A 26,085-nucleotide genomic window follows, 5' to 3' on the forward strand; every position below is an offset into this window, starting at 1 on the left:
CGATGAGCTGGCGCTCTGTGCTCCCCAACTTCAAATCCCTCTCGTAGCCACAAGCTCATCAAAAAGGCAGTTTTTGTGTTTTGGTCATCCTGTTATATATAAAAATTTAATTTATGAATTAGCTTTGCATGGAAAATATCCATATTATTAAATTATGTCATGCAGATGTAATTTAGATTTTAATTTGTAAAAATAGATTGTTAAGAGATTCAATTTAGTGTGGTTCTGTATTACTCTCCACAAATGAATTGTTTTAAGGTAGGAAAGGTATTTGTAACAGTAGTTTATTAATGTTTTAAATAAACCCTAACTAATTTTTGAGAATAGTAACATCTAAAGTACACTGTTAGCTGAATTCTTAAGTTTTACGACTGAGTGTATAACATGAGACTAATGTTTAAAGACTTCTGTTTAACAGTTTTACTTTCTCAACCCAATACAGTGGCTTAGTAACTCTTAACTTTGTGATATTTTAGCAGAAACGTGGTTTGCTATTTGTAGAAATTCCTGTGCAGTATTTGGAAGCCCAGATAGTATAATGTTAGTATGTTCCAGTGTAAAGGAAAGCTATTATTTTCTGACACTTGATTGAAGTTTTAGAATTCTGAGTAGGTAGGCTTTGTGCCTTCTCAAGTTTGGATTTCAAGTGAACTTGAAAGAAAACCTTATATAACATACTATGTGAAGGAAATGTAATCAACATACTGTGTTCTTGCAGAGCTCTCTTTTGAGGGCAAGAAAAATGGAAATGAAGAGTAATACTTTTCTCTAACATGTTGATTCATCTCTTCCATTTCTTCCTTTAACATTGCTTATCAGAATGAACATATTAATTTGTAATGAGTTGTTTACTTGAGTAGTCATCAATTAATCCATCAGGTTTGGAGGAAGGGAATACCGAAATGTTAAATGTGGTGCTTAGGAGTGTAACTTGGAACAGGTCTCGAGGATAGGGTTGTAGGCTGGAGTTTTTGGAGATAGCTGAGTGACAGTTTGATAGTGGTTGAGCTGTGCTCGGAGAAAGCATATTGAGGATGACTGCAGAGCGCACAGGTGGAGGACGGGCTGGAGCGAGTGTCTTGTGTGATTCAGTTGGTTGTATGATTAACTGAGCGGGAACTCTTGGCTGCAAAGATGCGTACAACAGTGTTTTCTACTCTCCCTAGATGTTCATAAAATAGGGGTGGCATCCAACTGTAACGTGGAGTGGCTAATTACAATATTAAATATACTAAATACATCATTGTCATAAACTATATCAGTTATATTTGTAGTGCAGTATCGTTTTTATTTTATCAGAGATGTATATTATGGAGTCACTAAGTTTTAAAGGGACTCACATATAATATACATATTATGTATATGTTATCAAAATAAATGTATCTTTATTGATATATCAAAACTTGTAGAAGCTACTACCTCTCAAGGGCCCTCTGCATTTCTGCCTGAGGCTCCCCTTGAGGGCACAGGTCCTTTCTGCCTCAGTTTGGTGTGCAAAGCCTGGGGCTGCACAGGACTGGGGCCGTGGAGAGGATGTCTGTTTGGATGCTTGCTATTCCATGGCCCAGGAATCCTCTGGGGTGACTGTGACCCTGGGGTAACCTGCTGAGGGTAAAGGTGTGATGTGTAAAAAAGACGAAAACAGAAAACTTGTGTTAGTTATCTATTCATAACAAATTATTCCAGAAATTAGCAGCTGGACATAACAAGCATTTGTGATCTCACCATTTCTGAATTAGGCATCTGGGCACCCCCTAGCTCAGTGCCTCTGGCTTGGTGTTTCCCATAAGGCTGCCAACAAGGTGTTGGCCAGGGTTGCTGGCATCTCCGTTTTTCTGAGGCGAGATGCACTTCCAAATTCACACATACAGCTCCGGCGGGCTTCAGCTCCTGTTTGCCCCAGACCAGTGTTCCTGTCACATTGGATGTCGGGCTACTCACAATACTATGGCTTGCTTTCCCAGAGGGAGGGATCTAAGAGACAGCAAATGAAACCACTTTCTGTGTAAGCTGCTGCCTTTTTATAACTTAGTCTTCAAAGTGAAATCCTGTCCCTTCTGCAGTGTTCTGTTAGACACTAGTCAGGAAATGATACTGAAGAATCTTTCAGCCTATACCGAAGGCTAAGAGTAACACCCAAGGCACAGGAATAACTGGAGCAGAAAGCTCTACAAGTGATGGAGGTACAGTGTATTAAGAGCCGAGGTCTGAGGTGTAAAATGGACTAGCTAAGAATTTTTGGGTGGAGGAAAAGTTAAATTAATGAGAACCACCAATGTTTTTGCTAAAAATCATAAACTTAATTTATATGTTACATTAATATTTAAAATGGAGTTTGTTTATTTAAGATAGAATATTTGTTTTTAAGTGAAAAAGAATCTAGCAAAGCAAAGATGAATTTTAGAGGTGAATCTTAATTTAAGTAGTAAGTTCCAGGACAGATCATATGCTCAGAATGAAATCACTTAAAATACATTATAAATCTTTTAAATAAACTCAATGGAAATATTTTTAATTGCTGTAGGTTGCTTGGTTTACATGTGCAAGGTTTAAAGTTTGTTGAAGGAAAGAAGCACAGAATTTTGGTAACAAATTGTGTCCTGGATTCATAACCAGTTAGAAACAAGCTGGTGTTGATCATTAGTCCTGTTGCTCTAAGCCCTCGTTTCCTGTCTTTTTGAAACAGGGTTTCACTATGCAGGTCAAGTTGGCCTTGACTCACTTTGTAGCCTACACTGGCCTTGAACTCTCAGCGATCCTCCTGTGTCAGCCTCCCGAGTATTGGGATTACAGGCATGTGCCACCAAGCCTGCCGCCTCTTGTCTTGGATATAGAAAAATCAGTATGAAACAAAATACTTTGACGTGAACAATGATAGACTTATAAAACTTAACAGTGTCTTCATTTTCTTTGTGAAAAGGTATAATATTAACTTCAAATGCATCACTGCTCAGTTTCTACCCAGATTATAAACTAGAAAATTATCTACCAGATAATTATTAAACTGGGTAACATTTTCTCCAAAAAAGAGCAAAGTATCCTTTCTTACTTTACATTTGATATATGTGGATTTGGTACTTTGGAACTCATGAAAATATATGTAGGGAAAATAAAGTCCAGTGTTTCTAAAGCATTTCTCCAAAAGTGATCAGATAATCTTTATAGTGAAATTATTTGTTTTGCTCCTATCAGTAATTAATATTTCTTTACCATAATGCCTCTTGTTGTCTTCAAAATAGCTGCCCATACCTTCAGACATAGTAAAAATTAAAACAACAGAATAGAACCAATAAAAACAAAACAATGAACACAATAAAAGACTTCAAATCAAGACATTAGTAAATCCAAAATGGCTACCATAATATATCTTGTTGTCTTAGAAATAGCTGCCCATGCCATCAGATAAAATAAAATCAAACAGGACAAAACAGAGTAAAACTCAAAACAATAAAAATGATAACAGCACTTCAAAACAAGATAATAGGGGATTACCAGTGGCTGCCGCCTTCAGAAGGAGATCCGCTGTATACGCTACATTGCGTATTGTTATCTTCTGAATAGATGATCGGACCACCCGCTGTAGGCCTGCAAAGTCAGTGAAACACTTAACACTACAAGTATGAAGTGTTTTATCTCAATAGCTATCATCGCAACCTGTGTTTCTCTGTATCAGTGGATGGTTTATGAGGATGGGGCAGGATCTTGGCTCTTCTTGTCTCCCACCCTGCAGGGTGGAAGGGGCTGGCATGTGGTTCTCCCCCCAGCAGCCTACACATGGTGCCGACTCACAGGGAGGGCTTGCTTCTTGTTGACTTCTTCTTCTCCCCTGTAGTCTGCAAATCTTAATATTTTCTTTTATGAAGATTATTGATTGGCTCTACCTTGAGAATTACTTGCAACAAGAAGTTTATTAAATGGCCAATAATGAATAACAGTCTCTATATTGTTGAGAATAAGAGAAAGAATTGCTTTTTCTTTATAGATTACTTTATAGGTTTTCCTCTTTTGCATTATTACATTTCATGATTGCTCCCCAATAATATTAGATGCATACAGTAGCATTTACAAGGCATTTAAATTTTTATTCAAGTCTTGCTCAGAAAATTTCAGTCCTAAATTTGAGCTATCTTGCAAGTCTGGGCATCTACCCTAACCATGAGCACATGCAGAAAATTTTAGGCTCCAGATTACTTGAATCAAAATGTGACTTGCTCTTAGTGGTTTTGTTCTAATGAAACTGCAATAACAATGCTAGTATTAGCAGACTTGTTCTCACATGATTTTTCATAGATAATCCCATCGATTGTTAATGTTATGCTCTCACCTGATTAAATCTGCAGTATGAATTCGTGTCCCAGTGCCTGGTTTGTAATGGAGTCTGGTTGCTTTTGAAACTTTCAAGTTGCAGTAGTCTTGTGAGATGGCACATATTAGGTTTATGTAAAGTATGCTTCTGCTACCTTTCTTCTGAAGCTTTTAAATTTATTTGACTTAGCTTTTTTTTTGGTTTTTGAGACACAGTCAAGTGTTGTTATTTAAGCTGGCCTTGAACTACTCATTGTGTAGCCCAGGCTGGCCTGGAACTCATGGCAATCCTCCTGCCTCAGCCTCCCATTTATGGACGTGTGCCTGCTGGGATTACAGGTGTATGCCACCACATCTGACAGTTTGACTTAGTGTAACATCTTCATAAAAGTAGTTTAAAACTTACAATGAAATTTTAGCCATGATCTAGAATGCAGCATTTTGCTTGAATCAGTCTCTGGCTTTTGGGGTTTATATCATAAGTATCTTTTCCTAAAACAAAATACAAAAAACTGGGTGGGTATTTTATCCTAAGTCTCACCATGTACCATTTGGTATATAATTGATCAGAAGTGGACTTGTGGAAACTTAGCTGGTGTGAAATCATATTCTGAAATCCTACACTGTTAGTAAGTTGTTTTACAGAACTTCAAAGTACGTTTCTAGTTTTCACTGAATATTTAACTAGGCCCATGTATTTTGCTGGCTTTTATTGGTTTAGTTAATGAGACAATACAGTATTTAAACCTGAAGGTACTGGAAAGCCAAATTTACAGAGTAAGTGACTTAAATTGAACTTCTGAAGAATGGATATGTAGAGTAGATAGTTGTGCACTGTTGTCTTACAAACACCTTGACAAAAGAACAAAGACTTATACTTTGTTTCTTCTGATCTTATTCTTCCCCTCAGAGCCCTTTATTACAAAGGATTAGCCCCCTGCTTAATGTATTTTTAAAAGATATCTGTTTCTAAATTATCTTAAGTGTCTGTGTTCAACTTTCCTTAAGAGTAATGATATATTTTGTTACACATTTTAGTATCCTGTCATTAATACCAAACAGCCCTATGACTGGACAATGATGGTAATTAATATTAATTATGTGTTTCTCGTAGGTCAGGCAGCATGCTTGACCTTTTGGAGTAGGTGTATTCATTGCCTCTTTCGTTCTGTTTTACTCACAGATACATCTCTAAAGCTGAAAGTAGAATTAATGTTTTTCTTGTTGTAGACTCAGTCTTCATGCTGTTCATTCCTGTTAGTGCAGGCACCTGTTTACAGCAGAACGTACAAGAGAGTTCAGTGTCTCTCTTTACCAGAGAACAAGTAGGAGGCTGGCAAGACTTGGTGCCCGACTGCATAGCCTTCATGCGTGGAAAGTGACACTTGACATTGTCTGCTCTATGTTGTGTGCTGCTCTATGACCTCAAATCGTTCTTGATTCCTCTCTCACTCACATTTTAATCCATGTGGGAATCCTGAAGGTTCTTTGTTCGGAATGCATACCTGATTCTTCCACCTGTTTCGCCTCTCTGTTGGAACTGTGGCGTAACACCTGCTGTCTTACTTGGACTATTGCAATAGCCTTCTTATTGCTACCAGCCTGTTTAGTTGCCCAGGGAGTCTGTGGAGAAAGGAGATTGTTACTTTCTGGCCTAAAGCCAAAGCCCTTCAACATTTCATTACAATTCAGAGAAATCAGTTTCCTACCCCCTAGCCTTTGTTTCTGTGCTGCAAACACCCTGGCCTTCTTTGTGTTAGCAAGTTCATTTCTGTCTCAGGCCTTGCTGCCTGCTGTTTTTTCTGCTTAAGTTACTCTGGGCCTTCATTATCTTGTAGTGGACTGGACGTCATTAGGTCTCAGTTCAGATGTCATCATGTCAAATAGCCTACTCTGATTAATTTAGGTACCTTCTACCAACACTCTGTCATATCATGAATTTTTTTCTTTGTAGTGCTTGTCACTCAGTGCTAATTTATTGCTTGCTTCTGTAGCACCTTTTGTTACCCTCACCCCAGTGTGAACTTCCTGAGCATGACTTCTCTTGTGCCTAGAAAAATGTCTTGTGCACAGTGGGACCTCAATATAATTAAATGGGTGGAAGCATTGATAATATTGCAAATATTTTCTCATAATATTAAATATGCAGAACAAGGGTTGTAAACACCCTATCCTCAGTCCAGATCTGGCCTTGGAGGCATTTTATCTCACTTGTAATATAATGTTATTGTTTTGAGCTGTAATTTATACAGACACTCTTTAAGGACCAAGTTCTGTTCCTGTGACTAGGTTGTTAAATTAGTTGCAAAGTGAGAGATTATATATAGTATGTACATTACAATATTAAATTATTGAAAGAAACGTCAACTTGATGACTTTTATTTGCATAACTCTTATACACAGCATTGTAACGTAACAGAACATAGAACTACAGTACCATACTACACAGCACAGCCAGCAAAAATTACAATGCAATATAAAGAAGGTATACAGTACAAAGTGAAAAAGACACTGAGACTCTATCAGCAAGATGTATGGAACTGTACATAAAAAAAAGAACAAGTCCTAAGTCTGCACAGTGGGTCTTAAATCAGAACAGTGTGCCTCCATCATAATCCAAACAGTTGTTAAACTGGTAGATCATTAAATGAGGAACACCTGTAGTTCAGGACACAGCTCTTAAGTGTACTAACCTGTAACCATCCCATGTCAAATGCAGAACATTTCTGCACCTGCTAGGCTTCAGATCTTCCTCCCCCCTCTCCTGCTTCCCACAGGGTCACTTGCATAATTAAAAATTTGTAATTGACTTCTAATACCTACAAATAGGGATACTTTACACAGAAGCCCAGAATGCCAGTGTCCTTAAAAATCCTAAGATCTGTCACCACAGGCCCCACTTCCTCTCGGCTGCAGTTTGCTGGGGCTGAAGAGCAGCTGTCCGCAGAGCTGGCAGGTGGCCACCAGTGTCCCACAGCTTTGTTCCCTCCTCCTCCCCGACCTTGCATTCAGCTGACAGATGCCACTTGCAGTTTCACTAAAATTATTTTTCTTATCACGGAGAAATATTTATGACTTCCGCTCACTCTATGGTAGATGGAAACAGTTATAAGTTTTACACTTAGTCCCCTGTGCTCGTCTTTCTGAACTTTAGGTGTTTTTAATTCTTTGAATTTTGTTTAAGCACTTGTTCCACCCTAAGTGTGCACAGTTCTGTGTAAAGTCCATGCAGTGTTGTACAGCGTAAACGTGCGATAGATTTACCTAGTTTTCAACTGTGGAGCAGGTTTCCAGGTTTTTTTTTTTTTTTTTTTTTTTTTTTTTTTTTTTTTTTCTCGTAAAAAGCAACGTGTAGTGACTCTATACACATAAATTAGAATGAAACTTTAGTGAGATTTCTTTCATTGATATTCTTCATTTTTAAGACTTATGTATTGCCAGAAATCTTGGTAATATAGAATGATGTTATCTAAATAGCAGTGCAGGGGAGGACTCATTTCCCTACATCTATGCCAACACTAGGAATTATCATTTAAATAAAAAGCTTTGCTGATATATTTGGGGAAGGAAGAATGCAGGCCCAGGGCTTTGGCATTTTCCCATCTGCATAAATAAGAGTTGTATTTTGTTTTAAAGAAGACACAAGGTCAGTACACTTAAGAGCTGTGTCCTGAACTACAGGTGTTCCTCATTCTTACAGCCCACTGGTGGCATGCAGCCCTGGACAGCTGGTGATGTGGCCCCACGTTATAAACTCTTACCATTATGTGATGTGGTAAGATAATTTTCATGACTGGATTGTGTGGTGCTCTGCTGCCTGCTGCGCGGGTGGCCCCAGAGGGTGCGGTGCCGTGTGGGGCGGTGCAGTGCTGCCCTGCCTCTGCCTCTGCCTCGTGTGCTCCCACATAGTCAGCTGGGAGCCCACATGGATCAGTACAGTAACAGTGTGTCATCCTCCCTAATGTTATGTGTGCCTGGGAAGGTAGGCGTTCACTCTTGTTAAGCAGACACATTACAGCTGGACATGGTGGCGCACTCCTATAATTCCAGTACTGGGGAGGCTGAGGCAGGAGAATCATGTACAAGTTTGAGACCAGTCTGGGCTACAGAGTTGAGCCCAAGACCAGCCTGAACTGCATAACTCAAAAAGACAAGAAAAAAAAAAGCAGACACATTTCTTAATTATTGAAATTAGGTTTGTTGTATTATTTTATTTCAATGTTATAATAAAAGTATAAAAATAGGGAAATTTTGCTCATTAATTATGTTTTACGTGTGGCCCAGGACAGACAATTCCACTTCACTCACTGCAGCCCAGCCAAAAGGTTGGGCCCCAGGGTACTAAAGGATATAACATAGAAGTGTTAGCGTTGTGCAGTGCCTTAGATCGGTAATGTGAGTCAGCTCAAGGGCCACGTCGTCTGTATATGGAGTAATGAAAATATCCTGATAGAACCTGGAAAACCTTTAAGCTTGACCTTTACTTATTTTATGCCTATACATGTAATACAATTCTTAAGCTTTACTATGTGCCATATCTACATGGGAATAAATATTGCAGAATCCTTCCATTTTGAAGCATCCACTGAATTCTTGCAGATTGATTTCTTATTTGCCTGCATTTCCATGCAGTTGTTCTGTCTTTTCTTTGAAGGAGATGCCTACATAGAAGAGTGATAGCAGCCGGCTGTATGTCTCAGCGCTGAACTAGTTCCTCAGGTACCCTGGCTCTGAAAATTGCTATGGGAGATTGGATGACTGTTACAGATCCAGGTCTGTCTGCAGGTAACCAAATAACTGGAAACCACAGTAGGGATTGTGAACATAGAAACAGTACAAATGTTGAAGACATGACTAAAGAAAGACATAAATGGAAGTGAAATACCTAATTTTCACCCCAAGGAAGTTACTGGAGAAGAGCTAAGAATGTGCCATAATTAGTTTGGTTCAGTGCTATCGATGGAAGTAGATGGCTTAATTTACACAATTTTTCAGGAAAATTTTTATGCATTCAATATATATTTAGTAGCTGTCCTCATATGTTTTTTCTTCCTTTAATGACAGGAACTTTGAATGATGTAGAAATGTGTTTTATCTGCTGTGTTTGCAAACCTAAAGCACTTGGAAGTTAAGGTCTCAGCACCTAATATGCCTAAGAAGTACACTTCAGTTGTGTCTTTTTGGGAAACTTATATCTTTCATTTAAAGATGACTTTGTCCTAATTTGAAAATACTTTCATGTATATAAATTTATTTCATAATAATATAAAATCTTTGGTAGGGTAGATTATTAGTGTCACATGCATTTTTAAATAGTGCTTATTGATTTTTTTTCAGAAAACAAAAGTATCTCTCAATATACCTCAGAAACAAAGATGTCTCCATCAAGTTTATACTCACAGCAAGTGCTATGTTCTTCAATACCTTTATCAAAAAATGTACACAGTTTTTTCAGTGCCTTCTGCACAGAAGAGAACATTGAACAAAGTATTTCATATCTTGATCAGGTAACGTGTTTTCCTAAGAAATAGTGGCAAAAGTCATGTTACATATCAGAACGTATCATACCAAGGTTATAGAAAAGCATCCTTCAGGCACAGGTGTACCACACAGCAGCCTGGAGCTGAGGTGTGCAGAGAACCTTAGTGATGATGAAATCTAATTCAGGCTTACACATTCTGTTGGGAGCGGGTCAGCCTTGCCATTATCCCAGCTCTTCTACAAGAGCAGAATCTAGAAAAAGCCCAGTTTTTAAAGTTTTTTTGTTCTTTGGAATAGTATTTTTTAAATATTGTTGGGCAGGTTTTTCTGTTTCTCTTGGAGAAGATTTCTATCCATTGTTCTGTTAAATTTTTAATTGATGCATTGCGGAATGGCTCAGTTGACCTAGTTAACAGATACATGCCTGTCTCCTACTTGAAATCTGTCTACTCTCAGCAGTTTTTAAGAATACCTACATTGTTGTGGGTGATAATCACCATGTTGTACAATAGCTCTCTTGAATGTGTTCTTCCTGTCAACTGAAATATTGTATCCATTGACCAACATCTTACCAAGGATGGCCAGCTTTCTAAACAACATTTTCTCCTACTAGGAATTGACTACTTTTGGGTTTCCTTCATTGTATGAAGAACCCAAAAGTAAAGAAGCAAAGAAGGAATTAAATATAGTTGCTGTTTTAAATTGTATGAATGAGCTACTTGTACTTCAGCGGAAGAACCTTCTAGCTCAGGAGAATGTGGAAACACAAAATTTGAAACTGGGAAGTGATATGGACCATCTGCAGAGCTGCTATGCAAAACTTAAGGTAGAAATTTCAGTTGTATTTACACTCCATTATTGTGTGACTCGGTGCTATCAGTATTCATTGACTTTATCAAGTAAAAGCTTTAATTTTTTCTAACTGCTAATTAAAAGTAAAATTAAAGTAATTTGTGCATATCAATTGTATTACTTTCTAATATCTATATTGGAAGCATTGATTTTATGAAATACTTAGTAATTTGCTGAAACTGTTGAAAGCTAATTAGGAAATACTTATGTTCAGAGAGGAAAATACCGGGAGGACTTCCCTACCTCATCCTGTGTGGCTTAACAATATTTTTCTTAACAATTTCTTAACAATTTTTCTTAACAATTAATTGGTGCAACTACTTCTAAGACTTTTAAACCAAAATTCAGTAGTAAAAACTGAATTTCACTAGTAAAAACCCCCTAGAGTTCTAGAGAAGACTGTGGAAAAGTGCATTATTAAACTTAACTTCTATCTGAAAATAACACTTTCACAGGACCATTGACCTGCTATATTCAGATGTAGAACATTTATTGCTCCTTTTTGATTTTGTTCTTCCTGTTTTTTAAACTTTTATATTTTCCTCTTATAAAACAAAAACTTATTTCAGAAGGAGAGGAACAAGGTGTTTGAAATTCTTGTATGATAAAAACTTACATTGCAGTTACATATTATTAGAAAAGTAATATATTCCAAACCTAGTATTTTCCTGAGTACACTAGTAGATATTGGTCTCTCTATTTGTGAGAATCAAAGACTTTGTTATTTGTATACACTTAAGAAGTCAGCCTCCTTTTAGTTCTCATCTGTTGGTCCATGTCCTTCTCTTTCTTGCTGAGCATCCTCTCCCTCCCTATCTCATCCCTTCCAGGAAGAGATAACAATAAAAAAAAATAAAAATAAACTCGGGATTTTAAATCTCTGATCTCTGTGCGGGAGTAACAGGGTCTCCGTATACAGTATGTGAAAGTCCAGTAGGAGTGTACCGTAAAATAGAAGTGGCATAGAGTGACTCTGTAATGTGAGTGCTGTAAACCTTTTCGGGGGAGGTGGAGAGAAGTACCTTAGCTGCTCACTGGCACCTGCCCCTTCCAGTCTGTCACTGCCTAATGCTGTTACTTGTTTTCTTAGTTCATGTACAGTGATAGCAGTATGCTTCTTTCTAAAATAATGTTCTGGTTTTTTGCACATCCATCTGGTAGGCCCACGGGTAGAGATTATTCAGTTGTGTGTCCTGGCTGACTGGGGAACTCTGGGGGTAGGGAAGAGATTCAGTACCTTCTAGCCTTGTACAAAGGCTCTGATAGTGAATCCTGCATTAATCCAAACCAGAGACACCAGGGGAGGGTCCTGCTGTGGATCAGGCTGATCCAGAGCTGTAAACCTATGAGACAGTATTTTTACTCCTGCTCCCCCTTTGCCAAGTCTTCACAAGTACTAGTGAGTAATCATATAATGATGTTGATAAACTGAAACCAACACAGCTTTTCTTTAAGGAGTGATCTTTTTATTAGGACTACCAAGAACAAAGAATATTCTTTTCAGGATATCTTCTAATTTGGCATTTAATGTGGTCCATAATCCCTTTATTTTGGCTCATCTTTGGATAGAAATGTGTATTTAATGTAGAAAGTCACTGGTCTAGCTTTGAAAGTTTCTGAATCTAGCATATGATTCATTCAACTTTCAAGCAAAATGTTATTAAGTATTTATGTTGTAGGAACTGAGTTTCAAAAATGAATGAAAACCTTAGTCCATACACGTGAGGAGATTGAGTCTAGGGGAATGAAGCACATTGAACCACAATATTTGGTTCCTTAACTGTTCTTGCTGTAGAAGATGAGGGAAATCCTCGCAGAGGTGTCATTGTTTATCTGAGAAAAGACATTCCAGGCAGAACGCGTAACTTGTATAGAAGCAGAAGGAATGAGAGAAGAGTCTTGCACCTCCAGGGAGCTGCACCTTGCTCTGTAGGGGCCAGAGTGTGTGCAGAAGTGAGGCTGCATACTTGCTCCACATAGTGTGAAAGTCTCCCTGTACACAAACTGGGAAGCATTGGGGCAGCATAAACAGGAATACAGGAGATGAGTAACATTTTGGCAGCAAGGTAAGGAACACTGGGTTGATAGGTACACTTGCAGTGGAGGTGTCGGGTCTCAGCCTGGTAATGTGGACAGCTGTGAGCAGACCTTTGCAGAGGTTTTGGACTTGAACTTAAGTAGTGCGCCGGTTATGCCCCGCCCCCTTTTGCAGACTTGGCTCCAATTCATGTTTGACTCCTCACAGTCAGAGGCACTCTCACGGGAGAGATGATGTTGCAGTGTTGCAATAGCTGAGATCTTCAAAAGTGTGTTGTAGAAATATTAAAATGTCTTGAGATCATGATGTTAAGTGAAATAAGTCAGACACACAAGATTAAATACTGCCCGGGTTTCAAGAAGCCCAAGTTATAAGAGTAAAGTAAAACATAATAGGAAGTAGGGAGATAGATCTTTCTCCAATGGAAGGGGATCAAAGGGTGGAGGGAAGAGATAGGGACTGGAGGGAAAGAGGATGAAAAAAAAGGAATTAAGATGTGTTATATACATATTCCAACTCCACACAAGGAATGTAAACATGTGCTGCAAACATGCACTAATAAAAAAGTACTTTAAAAAGTCTTTAAAAGAAATTTTAAATATGTGGCAGCATTATGTAATAAGGGGCGAGCCTTTCAAAGAAATCATTTTGAAGCTCTTTAATATAAAATTTGGTGTTTAAATGATACAAAACTTGACATTTAGAATCTAATTTTAAAATATTAAGCTTGTTGCATGACATTAAATTTGATTTTTAGCTAACAAACTAGTGTGTAGGACTTGTTATTGGTCTTTTAAGAATGTAGCTGTTGTGAATTTTGTGTTAATTTTAATCAGAATGGCATGGATATTTTAGGAACAACTGGAAACCTCTAGGCGGGAAATTATTGGGCTTCAGGAGAGAGATAGACAGTTGCAGTGCAAGAACAGGAATTTGCATCAGCTACTGAAAAACGAGAAGGATGAGGTAGGTTATTTTATTGCACATGAAGTTGAAGTGAATTTTGTATGTTTGTTTTTCTTTTTCTTTTTTTTTTTGTATTGGTAAGAATCATTTTACTTTAAAAAACACTGTTACTCATTGATCAGTTTGGTTTGGGGGACCTCTGTGTACAGTATTGTGTCCTATTTAGCTGACAGCAGGAGCCTGCCTTAGCACAGCCCTCACCCTCCCTCCCTCCCCAGCTCCAGGGGATCTGTTCAGCTTGGTGAATTCACAGTTGGTAACAGCCGGGGCCTAGAGCACCTTGCCTGCACCAGCCATCCTCACTGAACACGTCATCACTCACTTTTTCTTAGGCACAAAGGTGCTTTCAGTGCAGATCTTTGATTCTCTGCTGCACCTGTACCTGGTACCTGGTACCTGGCATGCCCCCTGTTTTTGTTTTAGTTTTGTGATTGTAGGGATGGAACCCAAGCCCTTGCCCAAGCCAAGCACACACTACTGCACCATCAGCCCCATCTGCCCCTTCTTTCACTAAACAAGGACTTCGTTCCTCCAGGCAGTTACTTGACTAAATGAGCACAGGAGCAATTCGTTTTAAATGTCTTATATCTGGACCAAAGGTGCTGACTTGTTTTAGTGGTTACTTGGTCTAATTCTAATTTCTCACTTGGTGGTTATTTAGAATGATGACATCTTTTGGCATAATTCTAACTTTTCTTTAGTAGTTATATGGAACTATGGAGTTAATGCATTTGAAAATATTTTGTAATGTATCTAAGAAAAAACTATTATTTTTATTACTGTGTACTATGATCCCCAACTATAAAAATACACTTACTTTCAGTGTTTTGTATGTTTTAACTAAAAGACATTTAAGGGATTGTATTTAAAAACCCTGGGAGTAATTGAGAAACTTACTTTGCCATGTTGGATTATTTAGTAGTATATCTACTAAATGGATAATTAGCATCTTAACCAAACCATAAAGCTGCTTATACGTATTTCCTAGAGTTATTTCACATAACATTTATACTTGATTTGTTAATTACATTTCAATATAGTTCAGTACATTTGGTTGTAATATAGTTCATCTTTTAGAAGGAATAAGTTAATCATACTAATCTGTAGCAGGGATTGAGAATGGCTGGGATAAAATCTGCTTCCTATCAAGATGCCTGTGAAGCCACAGTGGATATAAATTTTAAACAACAGTATCTGACACATAAGTGGGCACTCAGCGAATGCTGATCAGAGAGAAATGACCCTGGGTCCCTGCTGCAGTGCCACTGGCTAAGACACCTCACAGTTAGTTCCTGATACACTAAAGAAAGTGATTGCAGGGTGACAGTGTAAGGAGATCACTAACAACGACCAATATATCCTGTTTATTTCATTAAAGCTTTATTAATTTTAATACTTCCCTAAAAGGTTCTAAAGGTAAAAGTGTAGAAGATGAATTTAGATTTAAAATTAGAAATTTTAGACTTAAATAATAAAAACCATGATTAAGAATATTTTAAAATGTAGTTTCCACTGAAGGAAAAAATCATCCTAGAATTTTTAAACATTATATAGGAAGATGAATTTTTGAATTTTAATTAGACTTAACCTCATTTGATAATTTTTTTTTCAGGTACAAAAATTACAAAACATCATTGCAAGTCGAGCTACTCAGTATAATCATGATATGAAAAGAAAAGAACGTGAATATAATAAACTAAAGGAACGTCTACATCAACTTGTCATGAACAAAAAGGATAAAAAAATAGGTAAGCAACTGGCAAAAATACAGCTAAGAGATTAAATAAGATGCTGAAAAATAGGTGTAAATATAGCATGCACAGCAGTGTTTGTGCTTTATACAGTTGGTTTTAGATGGTGAATATCCATATAAAGTGGAAATTTAGACAATAAAAACTCATTCATTTAGATTTGCCTCGTAAGTGGCATATATTTAACATGACAGGTATAGGATTGATGCATAGAGGAAAAGCTATGCCACAGGATACTCTGATTGTCCATAGCAAATAGTAAGAATCAGGATGTGTTTTTGACTATCAAAAGAAGTAGGATTTTTAGAGGTAACTTCATAAAATTATTCATCCGACCAACTCATTCATGTGCGTTTGAGTTTCTTTCAATGAGATTAGCTGTGAGGTTTGAAAGGATGTACTGTAAAAGTGTGTAAGTGTCTGATGGATTCTTTTTTGTAGATCGTTCTTTTGAAAACTTCAATCTACAACTATTCATGCAAGTATGTGCATAATTTCAAGTAAATAGCACAGATTTTAAAAAGTTAAGCAGCACAGTAGAGGTATGCAGAGCAGTTTCACTGACTTGGCGTAGACCAGGGAATGAGAAGTCTGTGCATTTCCCTGATTGAAGAGTGCTCTCCAAGGGAATTCTGGGGTCTTCTGCCCTACATGCCACGCCTGCGCGCCTGTGTTCGCTAACATGCACCCAGGCGTCAGACGCAGCTATGAGCATGTGCTTCTAGCTCCTCGGTGGTGGGCTCTGCCTGCTGGAGCAAGTGGTGCATTATTGTAGTGTAGTTATCTAATATTTTATTTTTAAAATTCCCAAAAATTACAAAGTGAAGGTGTAATAATAATTAAGACAAGTTTGGAAATGTTTAGGTATTCTGAGTTAGTAAGTCATATTCGTGTGGATGATCATGAATTTTAAGGTCTATTATCCTCGTGTTCATCTGTGAAGAAAAGAACAAAATTAAAGGAGTGTGGGAAAATGCTGAAAGCACAAAATACGTCCAGTTAGAGGCATCTACTACAGATTAAATTCTAGACACTGACCACTTAGATTTAGAGGTATAGGTGCTTCCTGTTCCACACCCAGTGGAGAGTGATGTTTTTCTGATGATGTGGTCAGCACTGCAGTTGCAGTAACTTATTCTCATCCTTGTATGCAAGAATTTCCTGTCGTCAGGGGCTTGACTTCTTGAAGGTGATGATGGTGATGGTGGTTTTGATAGAGCATGGCAAACCTTTTCTGTAAAGGTCCAAATAGTAAACTTGTTTGACTTTGTGGGATCTCCAAATGTTTTTTAGACTTACTGCCTCTGCCAGTGTAGAGAGGTCTCCATTGACAGTATGTACACTAACAGGTCTGGCTGTGTCCCAATGAAACTTTATTTACAGAATTAGGTAGCTGACCTGCAGGCTGTAGTTTGCCAGCCCTTGGTAATCAGAGTGACAAAATTCCATTTATTAAATACTTACTGTGCTCACCTCTCCTGGGTTAACTGCCTTAACCTTGTTTCTTTCAGTTGCAACAACTCTTTGGGTAGATACTTGTTTTATTCCCATATCAATGAAAAATAAGCTTAGCAGTTAAGTAAGTCCACCAAGATCGCTCAGTGCTTATAAGCAATTGAATTATAACTTGAAATTAGGCCTTTGGTTCCATGTCTCAGCCTATCTACCAGATTAATTCACATCCATAGTCTGTGCAGAATGCATTAGACTTCTAAGTATATGTGGTAAGAATTTGTTTTTGTGTTCCCTTTTGCAGCCATGGACGTTCTAAACTACGTGGGCAGAGCTGATGGAAAAAGGGGGTCCTGGAGGACTGGTAAAACTGAAGCCAGGTAGAGCCTACCCTGCTAAGTCAGTGGTCAGACTTTGCTTTCTCCATTACCTTTCTGTAATGACAGTTTCTTTCTCAGGAACGAAGATGAAATGTATAAAATTCTCTTGAATGATTATGAATACCGTCAGAAACAAATCCTACTGGAAAATGCTGAACTAAAGAAGGTTCTTCAGCAAATGAAAAAGGAAATGATTTCTCTTCTTTCTCCCCAAAAGAAGAAACCTAGAGAAAGAGCAGATGAGAGTACGGGAACTGTAAGTAGCCTTTTCTGTCTGAGATGATCTTTACATCACTGACTAGAATCACCAAGGCATGGGTGGGCATGTGCAGTGGGCACATGGTTGGTATTTTGAACAGGATACCCAGTGCTGTGCTATCTGCAGTCACTGGAACAACAGAAAGTGCCCCTGTACGTGCCCCTGTGTGTTTCCAGACACACTGTGGGAAACAGTGCAGATAATCTTCTGAGCACTTAATCCATGGCAAGCACTGCGTAAACACGTGATAAGCATTGTCTCATTTTATTTGTGTGACAAATTACCTCAAATATTATAATCTGATTATCCCCACGTAGTACCCTTATCCCCATTTTGTAAATGAAGAAATGGGCACAGTAGTTAACCAACCCACTGTGACCCATGGCAGAACTAGTCTGCCAGATTCTGTCCTGCACAGAACCAGATCTGCCTGTAGAGCTCACACGTAACCATGGAGGCAAATCACCTTTCACTTGTTTAAGTGTCATGTATTCTACTTTTCATAGAGAGAAATTTTCATTAACTTTAGGAACCTCATAATCATTCAGTCCCCTCATCTATTGAGAGTTCATTCTGTTTTTTTTTCCTTTCTTCATTTGGAGGTTATCTCTGATGCTGAAGAAGATGCCGGGGAACTGGGTAGAGAGAGTGTGTGGGACCTTTCCTGTGAGACTGTGAGAGAGCAGCTTACAAACAGCATCAGAAAACAGTGGAGAATTTTGAAAAGTCACGTAGAAAAACTTGACAACCAAGGTAACTCCTGCCTCACTGCCTGTTAAGAGAGTTGTAATAGTAACCTACTGGATTTTCACCCTTTGAAAGCCAAAATATAGGCTCAGACCTGAAATTTGTGGCTTAATTGGTGGCTTGAAAGCAAAATTTTCCTTAGTTTTTACCATGAGATGTGAACTTGAATAAGAAAAATACCCTTTGCTTGCTTCTACAGAAACTATTTGTGAAAAAAAGGGTGTTTATATATCTATCTGCTGTGAATGCAATGTATAATTATAGAAAACTGAGACCTTTCACTAAACATTGAAACTTCAAACATTCATTATCATAGAGTTCATTTTCTTTTTTTGGTGGGAGGGGGTACTGGGAATTGAACTCAGGACCTCACATTTGCCAGGCAGGTGCTGTACTACTGAGCTATATCCCCATTTCCACGTACTTGCGTATTACTCAGTTCCAAATAATACTGTAAAAACTATTTTTGAAATAATATTCATTGCCAAATACCAGTAAAATACATAAAGTAGAATATACAGTTACCTATTCCCTGTATGTTGCACTTAACAGTTTGGTGCCTATCATTTTTATTCTTTTCTCTATGGATTTGTGAAATGTTTATTTAAACACTGAACAATTAGAATTATCTAATACATCTATTTTACTCAGTATGCTTTTTTCATTTAACATTGTATTAGACATTATCCCCTACTCTTATATGTAGGTCTGTGTTGCTGAGTATGTCCTTAATATTTCACATTGTGTGTTTATTAAATAAAATTTGCATGCTTTTTAATCAGAAAAATTAAGATTTCTGCTCAGTAAATTTAAGTTCATCTAAAGAAAATTTGTTTTAAATTGTTAAAATAATGCACTCATTGCCAGTTTTAACTAGTTAAGAGCATCAACAAATTATTATTAGAGTCTGAATGTGAATTTATATGTTATTTTACTCATTTTAGTCATCACTGTTAGTAAATAGCAAGTATGTCTGAATGTGGTGTTTGTTAAATGTAATGTGAAAGAACAAGGTTTGTAATACTGCGTTGATCTTTGAAGTAGTGTCAGCACTAATATAATGTATGAATTTTTGTTGACATTCCTCTGTGAAAATAGCCAAATTGTCCATTTTTGGTTTTTTGTTTTTATTTCTTGTCTTTTTGAGACAGGGTCACACTATGCAGTTCAGGCTGACCTTGAACTCACTCCAGGCTGGCCTCGAATTCACAGCAGTCATCCTGCCCCAGCACTTGAGGCAGGCATGCACCACCACACCTGGCAAATAGTCGTTTTTAATCCAGATATTGGGAAACATGAATTACAAATGAAATGCTGGCAGTAGAGCTCTGTTTTTAATGATATCATTTTTTTCCAAAAGCATGTGGATTTATAGTTGTGAACTTATAGTTGCTTTGCCTTTAAGAATTTTTGCTGTGTTAAAAAATAATATAATTTTATCATAGCTTATGGAAAGAACTACGTCTTAGAAAACCCATGAGATACTGCAAATTTCTAAGAGCCTTGATTTTTAAATACGTTGAAAAAATAATGGTGACTGTAAAACATACCAACTTAACGGGTTTGGGTTAGTTTCAAAGGTACACTTAGAAGGTTTTAATGATGAAGACGTAATATCACGACAAGACCATGAACAAGAAACTGAGAAACTGGAGTTAGAAATTCAACAGTGTAAAGAAATGATTAAAACACAGCAGCAACTTTTACAGGTAAGTGTGAATTATCTTTTCGTGCTGTTACATTCTCTGAAAGGCCAGAAGTTTACTAAATCTTATTAGATTTCTATTCTTTAATATCAAGAGGTCTATGTACTTGACATTTTCCAAAACTAAACTAAATTCTCTGCTAGCAGATACGTCGCATACCATTCCTTAAATGTTCATGCTTTGCAAATGAGTCGTAGAGTTTGAAAAAACCTCCTATTTGACTTGGTGATCATTTCTGACCTTGCCATTCAGTTTGACCTGCCTTCCCTCCCTTTCATTTCAACCTGGGGGAGAGTGTTGTGGGATCCCCTGGAACTTACTATGTTTTAAAATTAATAGCAGCAGCTTGCTACTGCATGTGATGATGACACCACTTCACTATTCCGAGACTGTTACTTGTTGGAAGAGAAGGAACGCCTTAAAGAAGAATGGTCTCTTTTTAAAGAGCAGAAAAAGAACTTTGAAAGAGAAAGACGAAGTTTTACAGAAGCGGCTATTCGCCTAGGATTGGAGGTATTGTGAACAGTTGAGCTCCTGAAAATTCTGGGACTTAGGGTTGGTGAGCCTCAGTAGGGTTCTTGTAGTTCTTGTAATTGTTTCTTTACTGTCCAATTTTTCTCATAAATACTTCACTGATTATCTCAATCTTAAATTGAAGGAAGGTCGGTCATATGAGCTGTTACACAGTGGTATCTTTCCCCATTACCCAATTTGGCAACTGCAATTTTAAAAAAAATTCTGATTAGCTTTCTGCTGTTATTTGTTTAGTTTCACATAAGTACAGTAAAAAACACATACACACATTCTCCCTCTATAATCATTCAGGAATGTATTCATTAATAGCTAATAGTTTGGATTTATTTATTTAAATATGCATACATACATACACAAACACACATGCCCTTCTGCGGCTGGGGATTTAGCTTAGTGGCATAATCGTTTACCCGGCAAACACGAGGTCGTGAGTTCAAGCCCTAGTGCTAAAAAAAAAAGAGCCGCACATGCACTTCTACAGCTTGGTGTGGTTTTTTTTGGTACTGGAGATCAAACTCATGACCTCGCTCTTGCAAGGCAGGCACTTATGCCACTCAGCTAAATTCACGGCCCTACAGCTTGATTTTTAATGCTATATGGCGTACATGTTTCCATTTCAAAAATTAAAGAAGTAATATCTGAAAATGGTTTTTTTGTTTTGTTTTTTAACGCAACCCATAGAAAAAGCTACAAAATGAGAAAACACCCTCCTTGTTTGTCACTAGTTTTATTTCTTAGCGGAAACCACTATTAAATGTTTCTGTTGGTAATTCTTCTGGGAAGTACTCTTAACTCTTTTTTTGTCTTTTTCGTTTTAATCGGTACTGGGGATCGAACTCACAATTGCCTGCTTGCAAGGCAGGTGCTTATGCCGCTGAGCTAAATCCCCAGCCCCTGAAGTACTCTTAACTTTAATGTACAATGTTTAAATTTTTTTTGACCTTGCTGTTAGTCCACTCATTATTTGCTGTGAAAGATAAGACATTTAGTCCCCTTATATTTTTCCTCTATCCTACATTCTTCCACATCTATTTCCTTATAGTATTGTTAATTTATGTTTGTCTGGGTGCCTTTTTTTTTTTTAACTTAAAACATGTTCAGTGCTTCTGGTTTTTTGTGTGTGTGCTTCCGTTTAATGTTTGTTCAACCTCAGATGGTGTCAGTTAATCTCTGCAGTTACAGATGAGGAGATTCTTATAGTTGTCCTTGTTTTCCCTGTTTTTGTTTGTCATATTCTCATTATCAAGTGTTAACCACTTGATGTTTGTATTCTGTTCTCTAATATAATCCAGGAATAAGTATTTATTTTGAAAAGCAGAAAACAATAATGACCCCACCATAATTACATACTATTATTCTATTAAAGATGTTTTTGAACCCAGATAATATACTGTTAGTAGACTCTGCCACCCAGAAGAGATTATCATGGCCTAGTGAAATCTTTGACTTTCTCCATAGCTTCCTTCCTGATTTCCTGAATCATGTCGTTGATTCTTTCCACAGTTCTGGTTGCAGGCCAGATTGGATGAGAACCAAATAAAATTCAGTGGTTAGGTTCAGTGTATGAGGGAATTTGATTCATTTCTCATCCAATTTGGTTTTTGATAAGAATTATGGAGAGAGTTGTGTTCATGAGTCGAAATACACTGATGTGGTACTATATGTCTTCTATCCCATGTTTCCTTTGGGGGAGGTTACTCTGAATTTCCTGTGTTATGTATCTTAAGTAACTTTTTTGGAAATAGCACATAAATGATAAATATTCTGAATCCTAGAATATCCAAAAATACTTTATTATTTAAATGATTAACCTAGGTATAGAATTTGGCTTTCACATTTTCCCCATAAAACTTTGAATTATTCCATTTCTTCTACTCCTTGGTTTTTGCTGAGAAGCCAGATTGTAACATAATCTATATTGCCTTGTAGAGAGCCTGCATATTTTTATTTTTATCTTCTTTGGTTTCTTCATGTTCTGAAACTCCTATTAAAGAATATTTGGCCTGTGGAGTGTTGCTATTGATTTACTTTGTATTCTAAATTTTCAGTATTCTTTTTTTAATCTGTATATCTCCAAACTGGCAATCACTTTTATTACTCAGCCCTTGAGTTTTTATTTCAGAATTTATTTTTTAAAAGTTCTAATAAGTTTAATTTTTGCTTTCCTTATATAGCATTTTTATTTTACAGACATTTATTAATTTGATGTTATAACTTTTTAAAAGATATTTCATATCTTTTATCTTTTAAAAGATATTTCCCGTCTATTATCTCTGACCCATTTATCTTGACCTCAGTTTTTTTTCTCTTATGCTATCAGTTTATTCAAATGTCTGATGATCCATGATTCTGTATTAATATTTATGAATAAAGGTGTGAGTATTGGTTTTTAGCAGCTGACATGAATTTCTTCCACAGCTGTGGAAGTCTGTTTCAATTGCTGTTTTCCGCAGGGAACAAAATAGTTTATACCAGAATATTCTATCCAGAGAGAGAGAAATCAGCCCTGTTTCTGAGCCCCATCGCTGTATTCCTAAAGATACTCGCAGTTGCCCAGTGCCTTCTCTGAGAATCTTTCTGCCAGGGGCCCTTGGGAAGAGAACTGCAGGGGGGATAGGACAGAAGGATGAGAGGTCTCAGGGTAGGAGAGCCTTTGGGATTCACCAGCCATTCAGGAGTGGAGAGACACAGCCTGCCTGTGCCCCCTGGTGGTGTAGTGTTGGCAGTCACTAGTACTGGAGATGGCCTCAGGACAGGTGAAATGTGTGATGAAGTCAAGTCTTACTGTTTTTATTTTTGTCTGATGATTTTGCAGTGTAGAGTGTTTTTCTGTGTGCTGTATATTCAGATGTTAATATTCTGTGCCATTTTGCATTATTCATTTGAATTAAAAATTAATGTGAAAATAGTTGGTTTTTGGGTGAAATAAGTGACCTTTTAAATATTTTTATTTTTCAAACAGTTTGCCTAAATGAAGTTTTCGGAGTTTTTCAACTTAATTTCCTAGACATAGGGCTTTGTATATAGGTAGCCAGAGTGCAGGCACAGCTAGCTAGAGAAGTCATGGTAAGTTGGGACTCTGTGGATGTTGAAGCACTGATTATTATTTCTTTCATTTGCTTGTTTCGGTAGAGAAAGGCATTTGAAGAAGAGCGAGCCAGCTGGTTAAAGCAACAGTTTTTAAATATGACTGCCTTTGACCACCAGAACTCAGAAAATGTGAAACTTTTCAGTGCCTTCTCAGGAAGTAAGTACTTCGTACACTCTTTAATCTGAACATTCCTCGGAATGAAATACAGATTATTAATATAAAACCTTGGAGATCGCTAGATCAGTTGGCTTTTAATATTTTATTTACTGGAGTCAAAATGGAGGTGACAGGAATACCAAGCATAACAAAATTAACTTTTATTGTAAAAATATGAAGTTTTTGTGAATTCTGAGTGGAGATTTTATTTTTAAAAGTAGATCCTCCTTAAAGCTTGCAGAATATGCAAGTTCATTTGTTCTTTCATACTTCATCCAGAATTCAAATAAATGATCCTTGTTAGTTATTTTCACTATACTTAATACTTTATCATATATGCTGCCTTCCCACCCCTCCCCGCTTTTTATAACAGGTTCTGATCAAGACAATCTTACCATGCACTCAAGGCCACGGCAAAAAAAGCCTCCCAGCGTGTCTAATGGGTCTCCAATTTGCACATCTAAAGGGACAAAATCTCTGCCTGCTTCACCCACTCTCGACTCCTGCCAGACACGTCCCTGTGTTTCGGAACATAAGTATGTGCTCATACTTGGTCTTTATACATATTTCGACAAATTGCTAACTTTGGCGCTGCTAGGGAAAAGTTGACATATTGATGGCATTCCCAGCAGGTGAAGGTTTTGAGAAGGATAATCACTCTGTAATATTTAGTGGGTGTCCAGGATAGAGCTTGTGCTAGGTATTGTGTGTACAGCAGCAGCAAGGTAGATACATACAGTCCCTGCTCTGAGCTAAATCGGGTCTTTTTGTGTATATAGTACTATATAAATATAAATAGTACTATATAAATATAGTACTATTTGCTGGCATCATTTAGTATTTTAAGTACTTTGTGCTAAATATATATAAAGATTTTCTTTGCACAGTTTTTGTAAGGTACGTATGTTGAAGGTTTTTCTAGCATGCCTGTTCCATTGGCATTAAAGGGCAAATAACTGAGAAAGACCTATTCCTCTTGAGTGATAAAAAAGGTCTGTCCCCAAGGGTGACAGTGTAAATGAGGTTGCTCCCTACCCTCTGGTAACACAGATTGATATTGCTGCATGGTAGGAGTTTTCTCTCTCAAGTTGTTAAATCATTTTCTGAGCTACAGTGTCAGCACTACCTCAGATCCTGTTCCAAGATAAACTTTGAGCTGCTTTGCAGAGCAAGCAGAGCATTCCTAGTGTGGTAGAAAGCAATGGGAAAACTGGGAGGGTTGAGTTTGGAAGTGCAGTGATGATCTTAAATCAAGTCGGACACAGTAGCCTGAGCCCTGGCGGTTTCACAGGCGCGTAGAAAGCAGGAGTCAAAGCAGTCGTGCATTTGGCCTGTGCTGGTAAGAAACTGGTGAGAGCTATCTGTTGAAGAGACCTGCTGGCCTGTGGGCCAGGAGTAGCTAAGTAGCTGGATTTTAAAACAATACGAAGGAATAAAGCTTGTAATTTATAGACTTTGAAAAGGTTGGGGGTTTAGGACTCCACCAGGGAGCAACCAAGGGTAAGAAGACTCGAGGCGCGTGTGGGTCCCAGAGCTGGAATGTACGTGTCCATATGCAGCGGACCGTGCAGTCAGTGAGCGAGACTTCGAGGGGTGAGATAAGGATGGAGAGGCGTGAAAGTGACAGTTTTGCAAACACAGAGGAAATTAGATTATGAGCCTTTGTATGCCTACCCCTGGGGCCAGTGATTAATAAGCCACAATCAGTATTCTTCCTATATATCTGCACTCCGCTTCTCCCTGGCATTCACATCTGGAATTTCACTTCATGAAGTATTTTAGTCTTGGTAATTTGACTTTGTTTTGTTTGTAGTACTGGGGATCGAATCCAGGGTCCTTGCACTGACCTACATCCCCAGCCCTTACTTTTATTTTGAGAAAGTCTTGCTGCATCACTAAGTTCCCCAGGCACACTGAAACTTCTGATCCTCCTGCCTCAGCTTCCCAGAGTGCTTAGGGTTACAAGCATGTGCATCACTCTCTGTATTTGTATATCAAAATTGTTTTAGGGGCAGTGAACACATACTAGAAATGTTTAAATAGAAGAGGGAAGAAAACTAAACTTTAGTGAGTATACTGTTTCCTTATGTGGAAAACAGATTGTAAGAGTGAGTTATGGTAGGCCAGGAAATCCAGTTAGGGAAGTATTTTACATTTTTACTGTTTTACATAATTATTTATAGTTTGAAATACGTGATGTAGACATTCCTTGATGACACTGTATTTAATAAAGATAAAAGTTCAGCATTTAATACTTACATCGCATGGTATTGTGGGCTAAGTGTGAGGAATATGTAAAGAATTTGAACAGTATTTGTCCTATTTAAACATTCAGTGATAGGAAAAAGAAACACATATATTATTAAA

At 37.6% G+C, this 26,085-nt stretch overlaps 1 protein-coding gene across 5 annotated transcripts in view; it reads left to right on the forward strand.

Annotated features, from left to right (window-relative positions):
- Ssx2ip (SSX family member 2 interacting protein) overlaps positions 1–26,085 on the forward strand; it is a 39,382-nt gene that overhangs the window by 8,983 nt on the left and 4,314 nt on the right. For 2 of the 5 annotated variants that reach the window (XM_063257538.1, XM_063257542.1), the window contains 12 exons: positions 8,960–9,090; positions 9,643–9,812; positions 10,400–10,612; positions 13,532–13,642; positions 15,255–15,390; positions 17,150–17,225; positions 17,304–17,481; positions 18,087–18,237; positions 19,804–19,940; positions 20,277–20,450; positions 23,604–23,718; positions 24,092–24,254. In XM_063257538.1, the coding sequence (XP_063113608.1) occupies positions 9,048–9,090; positions 9,643–9,812; positions 10,400–10,612; positions 13,532–13,642; positions 15,255–15,390; positions 17,150–17,225; positions 17,304–17,481; positions 18,087–18,237; positions 19,804–19,940; positions 20,277–20,450; positions 23,604–23,718; positions 24,092–24,254 (1,667 nt within the window). In that variant the 5' untranslated portion in view covers positions 8,960–9,047. The remainder of the gene's footprint in view (positions 1–8,959; positions 9,091–9,642; positions 9,813–10,399; positions 10,613–13,531; positions 13,643–15,254; positions 15,391–17,149; positions 17,226–17,303; positions 17,482–18,086; positions 18,238–19,803; positions 19,941–20,276; positions 20,451–23,603; positions 23,719–24,091; positions 24,255–26,085) is intronic. The other 3 variants (XM_063257549.1, XM_063257553.1, XM_063257546.1) reach the window with 2 other exon arrangements.

Source organism: Cavia porcellus, unplaced genomic scaffold (genome assembly GCF_034190915.1).
Source record: "Cavia porcellus strain 051 isolate PalLab524CR breed Dunkin Hartley unplaced genomic scaffold, mCavPor4.1 scaffold_1, whole genome shotgun sequence".
Taxonomy (NCBI): Eukaryota; Metazoa; Chordata; class Mammalia; order Rodentia; family Caviidae; genus Cavia; species Cavia porcellus.